General features: G+C 41.3%; 1 protein-coding gene across 2 annotated transcripts; it reads right to left on the reverse strand.

The window, feature by feature from the left end:
• Positions 1-274: 274 nt before the first annotated feature.
• On the reverse strand, positions 275-6,039 carry LOC103763687 (spindle and kinetochore-associated protein 2). 2 transcript variants are annotated; one of them, XM_018076808.2, is made up of 5 exons: positions 4,891-6,039; positions 3,991-4,167; positions 2,739-2,825; positions 1,385-1,420; positions 275-757 (listed from the first exon to the last, which is right to left on the reverse strand). In XM_018076808.2, the coding sequence occupies exons 1-5, from the start codon at positions 4,921-4,923 to the stop codon at positions 728-730; spliced, it is 363 nt and encodes a 120-aa protein (XP_017932297.1). In that variant the 5' UTR covers positions 4,924-6,039; the 3' UTR covers positions 275-727. The 2 variants fall into 2 exon arrangements, with proteins under 2 accessions (XP_017932297.1, XP_017932298.1); XM_018076809.2 differs by having other exon boundaries at positions 1,385-1,424; positions 4,891-6,037.
• Between the last annotated feature and the right edge of the window lie 2,370 nt (positions 6,040-8,409).

Here is an 8,409-nt window from a genome sequence, read left to right on the forward strand (position 1 = left end):
TTGGGAATTCTCCATCCTTGGAATTTTTCAGGACGCTGCCCTGGGGGAGCTGCTGCAGCTGCTCCTGCTCTGACAGGGGGTTGGACTGGACAGTCTCCAGAGGTCCCTCCCAATCTCGGCCCCTCTGCGAGCCTCTGGTTTCCCTGGACTCTGAAAAACCCAAGGGAGTTCATGGCAAAGGAAAATTAAGCAGGTCAGGGCCCCGGTTCAGGGGTCAGGGCAAGGCACCGGGTCTGGAGTCACGTACACAAAAGTATAATAAATCCATGGCATCTCCTTAGCTTTCATCATTTATTCAGGAATGTAAGTACACTTAAGAGGCTTGGCTTACTTGTTTAAAAACCCGCTGAAGAACGAGAGCAAGAAAATGTCACATGGCTCGTAACAACTCTTCAAAAATGCATCAGCCATAGGCCTATAAATATCCAAGGCAAAATGCCAACCTCAGTGGTTTTTAACTCTCCAGTTTTAAGTACTAGAAACAGAATTTGTGCACAGAAACATTACAACTCTCCAAACAGTGGACTTTCAGCAGCTCTTAGATCCCAGGGAAATACTTGTTCCTTCATAATCCAGGAGCTGGGACCAAGGTGCTTTTGTGTCTCAGACGAGAACGGGCCGAGCTTTCACTTACACAACTAATTCAACATCCCCTTTTTTGTTGCTTTTCACAATACCAAGTTCTTCCAGGACCTGAATTCTTGAGTGAGAGGGTTTCGTACTCATCTCATCCACCTGTGAAATACTCAGTGCTGCCCTGTAAGACAAACCCAAACCATTTACCAAAACAGGGATCAAACAGGCAGAAAAAGGCTAAAAAGCACATATTGAATGATTTTTGTGAGTGCTCTGTAAATCTCACCCTCTGGAGACTGTCCCTTCCATTACCATTTAATAATCCCTCTAAATGGGTCTAAAGGAAGATTTTCCAGCAAGAAGAAGGAGGGAAGGAAGATACTCCCTCCAAACTATCATTGTATCTGCAGGCCCAGTGAAAAATCATTTAATCTGAGCTCTGGATTGACAAATCTGGTCTGTCAGTGACTATTTAGCTGTGTTTCAAAAACCAAACCAAAGCAAAACAGGAGAATTCCTTCCCATAAGTAGGGACAAATTGATTCAAAAGAGCTGTTTCTATGGTGAGACCATTTCTTCCATACCATAAACAAAGCAGGATGCACTTCAGTCCCATCAACAGCAAGAAGAACCCCCAGAACTATACACAGAATGTAGCTAAGAGGTCAGGTTCTTACACTAAAATCTGAATTCTTCACATGAAAGCAGGAGTTACTGGTGCTTGAGAGTGAAAACAGTGAATTTACTGTCTTTATTTACAGGCTTCACGAGAAGAAAACAGTGGGAAGTTTATTTTTTCAGCACTTACCTTTAGCTGAGCCAGGGACTGTGGATCCTGCACAACCTAGCTAGGAATAAACACAGAAGTGTCAGGATTTGTTAGAAATTTTCTTTTTTACACTTTCATTCCTGCACAAGTGGTTACATTTTACCACTGGATAACCCAGGATCTTGCAGCTGTCAACGGGCACAATGGATCAAACACAGTTTCAAGTAAAATTAAGTTTCAAATGGATCCAGCAGGATTGATATGCAAGTCAGATGAGCCTCTCCAGCTTCCTCCTTTGCATTCCAGTGTGGCTCTGAAAGCACTTCACATGCAGCAAAGGGAGAGATGGTTTCCCTCTTCCCAGGCAGCCCTGGGAGGCTGACAGCTGTGACAAGCTGAAAGCAGCTCTACCAAACCCTCCTCAGCCAGAAATACAGCCCTGATACAAAATTCCCAGGGCCTTTGCAACGTCTTCCCACTTTTTCTGCCTTTCAGGGAACGTCTTGAGAACACAAAAACAACACAGGGGCTGATCCCCACTGAGCCTTGGTAGCCACAGGATGCAGCTCCAGAGGGATTGTGGCAGCTGGGTGGGAAGTGCTTTAGAATTCAGGATGGAAAGGCAGGAACTGAGAGCATTTCTCAAGGCAGGAGCAGATATTTGCACACAGATATGTTGAGTGAAGCTGCAGGATCCTGGACAGCTTTCATGCAAACCAGCCTTGGCAATAAAGGGACAGAAAGTGGGGTGTCCTGTGACAGTGGGCAGTGAGAAGGCACAGCAAAAAGACAAGATCAATCAGATAAATACACTCTGTTGACCCTCTTTATTATTGTGTTTTTAATATGACACCCAAACCAAATATTTGCAGATAATTATACTGGAATTTTGTGCTTTGAGCTACTTTTCAACAAATCTTAGTTTATTATCTATGTTCTACTGCATTGCAGTTAGAACATACTGTTACTCATACCCCAAAATTTATTTTTTACAGGAAATTAAATTTCTCTCCACGTTGAGATGCATTGGTTTGGATCAATTACATTCCTGACTCCCACCCAAAGGTTTTTTATCTCATGCATTAATAGAACAAGAGGATCAACAAGAGCAACCAACTGCATCCCTGAAAAGAAACACAAACACATCCCAATGAAAAAAATAAGGGGAACAAAGTCTTCCATCAAAGCTAATTTTTCATTTGTGGACAATTAAACCGGAACAATTAAAAATCTTAACCTGTGTACAATAAAAATGAAAGGGTTTGTTAGAAACTTCATCCCATTTCTGAAAAATGCCACTCATTTGAGAGGTATTAAGTCACAAAAGCAGCCCTTCTGAGCCACACTCAGGATTCCTGGTTTCTGGGATGCTGACACTCCGTGCCCTAATTACCTTTCCCACTGATGATTCCATTTCTGTCCCAGTTTGGATGCCCAACTGCTGTGCTGCAGCCTGTTCTTCTGCTGACAGGGGCAAGCTCTAGGCAAAAAAAAAAAAGCAAACACAGAGAACTCTGATCCCTTGGTTCCTGAGGTGATGATATTTACAGAAGAACTCAATGTTTATGGAGCCCTTTTCTCAGGGAAACTGGTAGTAGACTCCTACTTTCCTTCAACTGAAAGCAAATTCACAGGCAAAGTATTCCTGAAAAAAATCAACCATAATCTTCCTTTAGCATCAATACTATAAATTATTCAAGTAAGATAAATTCTTCAATAAAAAGAAGCACTTGAACTCAAAGACTTGCATTTCACCAGAGCAGTTTAATTCATCTCTGGTTTAGGAAATGAACAAAGTAGAAGAAAATCTTTATCTAAAATTCTACATATAACTCCAGAGAGGAGAGTCTTCCACTTTAACAAAATCCAAATACAGAATTATGCTTGGCAGCCTATCCTTGGAACACGGGGAGATATGATATATTTTCCTTTCTGTGACATGTAAGTACTGTCTTTTAAGTCAGGATACAGTACCTTTTGTCTGTAAAGACTTACCAGTCCCTTATCTAGAGGTGTTGACAGATAAAACACAATCTCAGGGCAGTGTTGTTAGAACATTGATCTGAAGCACCTTATTTGTAAAGGGACAAAATTAATGCTTTCACAACCTCCTCAAAATGTTATAAAGCAGTGTCTGAAGACCACTTAGGAAAATGTGTTCTTGGTTTCTTTAATAGCTAGAGGGGTGTTATCATACTGAGGGAAAACTTACAATCCCAGTGTGTATGTTCCAATGTGTTGGTTTTAACTTACTCACTTCAGACAGTGAAAAGAACATTTTCCACTTAAAAGCTTTCTTGCTTCTTAAAATCCCTTTCACCTTCCATTTTCCATTCCTAAAAGATGCCAGCGTGGCCCTGGGACACAGCTGTGCCCAAAGGCATTGATTCCTCTGAAACCTCTATGAAATTATTGACACTACTCAGGTATTACTTCAGCTCCCAGTCTGAGCACTGCTGAGGACTGGGATTTACAGAGAGAGCTCCAATCCTGCAGGAATTTCTCCTGGGAAACCATCTTCTCATCTCCTTCCAAGAGCCTGCACTCTGTGCAACAGCTTCCAACCACTCACAGTAAGTAAAGGCTACAAAGTCCCTGTTCATTTCCAGGAGTGAAAAGAAAGGGGTTAAAAGGAAAAGCCCTACCTCAAGCCCAGCTTTTTGCTGTAATTCCTGAACTATCTTGGTTGTGTTCTCCACAGAAGCTTGGATGCCCTTCATGGCCTCTTTCTGCTCCCTGGCAATCCTGTCCATCCGGGTGCACAGCGCTTTGTAACGAGCTTTGGCTGCTGAGAGTCCTTCCAGGATAGCAAGGGGATTGTCCTGTGGAGAAGGTAAAAGTACATTTACACCACACCAGCAAAGAAAATATAATCTGGGTCAATACCAATTAAAAGGGCAGGTGTTGGAGGCCCCAAAACAGGACACGAAATGAGCCTTTGCAGTGAAAAGTGTAGCTGTGAGGGTGTTTCTGCTCTAGATGGTGTTAATAAACCAGCATAACTCTGTGGTTCCACATCAAACACAGGAGGAGGAATTTATGGTGTTGGAGACCTTTAATAGCTTTTCTGGCATAGAATAAATTGGGGATTTCTAACAAAAAAGATGATTTTTCTGCTGTATGTTACAATATACTCGGAGATAAGGACTTATTTATAGAATCCTTTACGTGATGTCATTTATTGTTGTCCTCTTCCTCTAATCTCTCCCCCAAATATTAATTTAGTCATTGCTTCTGAGCAAGTTTAAGTTGGATCTGAGAGCTAAAACACACCTTTGCTCTGTCTCTTGAATTTAGGTGTTACCACTACTAATTTCTCAGAGCAGAACATGGGAGAATTTCTCTGTACTAAGAAACCAAGGGGGTTTTGTTTGAATTCATTCTAGGCCAGTTATCTTGATAAATGATGCAGGAAATACTTCATAATAACAATAATAAAACCCTAACAACCAGATAAAAGAACAGTCCCATTTGTTACCATCTTCATAGAAAATGCAGTAAAATCTATGCATTTAATCAAAAACATTGTTAATTATTAACACTACCTCTGGTGGTGTATCATCAGGAAAAGTTTTCATTATTTCATACTCCAGTCTGTGTTGAATCCAGTCCAGATCAGCTTCTGCCTTCTGGAACTAAAATATTTAAGGTCAGGCACAGTGTATTAGAAACCAAAACCTGCAGACAAGCCCCAACCATTTGCCCTTCATGTGTTTCAGGAAAGCAGAAAACAGTTTTCAAACTTAACATTTTCAAAGTTCTGTTAGCAAAACCACAACCCAGCAGAGATTGAGAGCAAGTGTTCAGGATCCAAAAGTATCACCAGAGGTTCTGTTATTCATTATGTCAGGGATGTGTTCTTTCAGCTGGTTTTAATGCCCACGATATATTCTATTATTCCCCAATAAACCAGACTGACTAACAGCTAATAAAACTGATGACATCACTTTTCTCTCCTTGGGATAAATAAGCCACCAGAGAATTATCTAATTGCCTTGTAAACCAGTCTGCTGATAGCATTACTACTTAATTAATTTTAGCCTGTGATTTCAATATCTGTTAAAGACTTCCACTGCAAAGAAAGGCAGTTTGCCCAGTTCACAGGCCACTCATTAATTTTTTTACACAATAATTCGGTGATTTTTACAGTCACAGAAGAGACAGTGATGAAAGCAAGTTAAAAATGGTTGTAACTTCCTTAATTTGGTTTTCTCTGTTTCTGTTGGGATTAACCCCACAGTGACCATCCCAACTTCTTTAAGGAGTGGCCAGGAATGCCTTTGAGGATCTGGAATTTCAGACAGCCTCAAGGAATAGGGTTTGATCCAGGATACTCTGCAATAAAACCCCCTTTCTGAGGGAGTGGAGATGGGTGATGTTTCACACACCCTCAGCAAATTTTCAAATAATAGCTTAAGAAAAGGAAACTAAATCTGGTGAAGAGCTTGAGCACCTGTAAATCAAAGGGAAAAGCTTTCAGCCAGTACAGCCATAACTCACCATCTGCCCACCAAAACTTCTTCCCACACCTGCCCCAGAAACCAGCCATGATAAAATCCAGGAATAAAATACATTTCATTACACCACACATGTTTAAAGAGTTCAGGAGGGATTTTTTCCTTAACTGCCCAATAATTTCTCTTCTCCTCCACTAAGCAAACAGTTTTAGGTTTTCATTTCCACAGGCAGGTACCCCCAAAAAATAATTTTATTTTGCTTTTTTGCTTTTCTCCAACTCCTCCATTTGATTAATTTTGGGAAAGCAGACAATGGGTACAGGTGGCTTTCAGAATTACCCATGAAACATTCAAATTGATAATTTGAGACTTCCACAAGGACAGGAACCCACTAACACCACGCTACTACTGTGACCCAGGACATGAAAAAACTGAGTGTGAAGCTCAAAGCTTATCCATCACCTGGCTGGAATTTTAAGACCTGTGCTCAATGAAAAGCTTAACCCAGTTCAATATCACTGCTTTTTATTTCATAAACACTTATTTCTCACTGTTATTTCCAGAAACACACACACACACACACCCCTGCAAAAATCCCACCTGGGTCAGAAGCAGTTTATTTGACAACAGTCCCAAAGAAAATGCAGGTTTTGAGGTGTAAATTTGTAATTTACTCACGGGCTCGGAGGGGAGGGAGGCTGAAGGTGCTCTGCTCTCAGATGCTTTGACAATACTATTGCACTGCTCGCTGTACAGAACAGTAGTGCAATAAAGTCAGAGCACTTGTTAGCAGCAACAACTCTGGGCAGGGATCACCACCACACTCAGAAAAGGCAATAAAACACCTCAGCTCACACAGTGGTTGCTGTGGATCACGAAGAACTGGGTAATATTCAAGTTCACCCCACACACAAGAGCTCATGTATTTCAAGACATTCTTATTATTTGTAATTTGGTTGTTGCACTGACCAAAAGGGGGGAAAAAATCCCAAACCCCCCAACAAAATGCTCAGCAGAAAATTCGATTTCAAACAATTCTGGTGCTTTTTTTTACCTGGAAACTACAGTTCCAAATGCATTTATTTCTTAGGTTTGCCTCGCAGCAAGCGAAGGTTCGGAGCTGCTGTCAGACAGATGTTCTTAAAACTGCATTACAGGGAATGTTTTCTAGATATCAGTTTATTCTTTATAATCTGCAGGTGCTGAATCACTTTAAAATGTACTTAAACACTTATTTCTCAGCTCTGTGGATGTACATTATCCCTGGGGTTGCCACCTGGGTGCGAGAGCACCGTCACTGTGGGGGTGTATTTCATAAATCTAAATGAAAGTGCTTTTTTTTTTAACTTCATATTGAAGGTTTGAGAACTCTCAGGGTTTGGAGGTGCTGAGATCCTCAACAACAAAATGCAAAGAAACCTGGGAATGGAGTGGAGAAGAACTAGGAATGCTGGGCAGTGTTCTTTGCTCCTTGCAGGGCACTCAGAAAACTCAAAACTATTTTACAGCTGTTTTGCAAATCCCCTCCTGGTCTCAGGCAGTGACTTTGGACGTGTGACTGTAGCAAAAAATGAGAACATAACGTAGACAGCATTGCTGGCCAATGCCCTTTTAACATTGCACTGCTTTTTGTGCATGATCACTAGTAGTACAACATAAAAAGGGCACTGGACAGACACCACTCCAGGAAAAAAAGTAGGACCACAGTACCAAAAATCCAGTGACAGAACCTGTCCAACCCGGCCTTGACTTATTTAAATTGAGAGCTTTATGATTTTTCTGTAATTAATCTCATGCTGTAGGTGTGATGGTGTCACTGAACCATCGATTACCTGGGATTTTCATGCACACTGTTCTGTTGAAACCCCCAATAATTAGTTTATCCCTGGTTCCACGAGACTTAAAATGAAGCTTCCCATGAAATTCGTGTCAAAACCTCGGGGGAAATAAGTGTTTTATCACAACTCCGTGGAGAGAGCTGAGCTCACGGGAAATCCAGGAAGAAGAAACAATTAGCAGAAGGAAAAGCAAAAGAGACACAAAGCTGGGATTTGTGAAACTGTTCCGAATTCCACCACCAGGTGTAAAACACCCTCTTAACTTTCAGGGAGCCAAGAGACACCTCTGTGACTATTTACGTGTCAGAGTCACTTGAAAGTAAGACTTTCAATAAAACACATATTTAAGCCATATTAACTAAATAATAATCAGTAAATAATAAATAAATAAAGCATACGACCCAAGCGCCTCTAAACGTATTTCTGAATTATTACTTCTAAACTAGGCTTAAAAAGAAAGAAAAAAAAAAGAATTCTAAGAGAAAAGATATGGGGAGAACCGAGGGAGAATCTTTAATGTAAAAAAAGATCAGAGAGAAGCAAGATCGAGGTTTTAGGGATGCCACAAGGAACTCGGCTGGTCGGGGACAGCTTTCCAGCGCCTCTCCGTCAGGGAAGCACAGCACAGCTTTTTCCTGGGAGGTTATTTTTTGCGCTTTTTTCCCACTTTTCCAGAAGCGGGGCAGACAGGGAGGCGACCATTCCATAAGGGAGAGTTCGGAGTCCAAGGCTGGGAAAACTCCTGGAACCGGAGCTGGGAAAGAAGGGA

This window comes from Manacus vitellinus, unplaced genomic scaffold (genome assembly GCF_001715985.3).
Source record: "Manacus vitellinus isolate BGI_N305 unplaced genomic scaffold, ASM171598v3 scaffold_32_pilon, whole genome shotgun sequence".
NCBI lineage: Eukaryota > Metazoa > Chordata > Aves > Passeriformes > Pipridae > Manacus > Manacus vitellinus.

Coding starts and splice junctions, on each gene's coding strand:
- LOC103763687 (XM_018076808.2), bottom strand. CDS start 4,923: ATGAAAACTTTTCCTGATGATACACCACCAGAG. Junction 4,168..4,890: donor CTGATGATACACCACCAGAG/GTAGTGTTAATA, acceptor CCTTCTCCACAG/GACAATCCCCTTGCTATCCT. Junction 1,421..2,738: donor TGGAATCATCAGTGGGAAAG/GTAATTAGGGCA, acceptor ATTCCTAGCTAG/GTTGTGCAGGATCCACAGTC.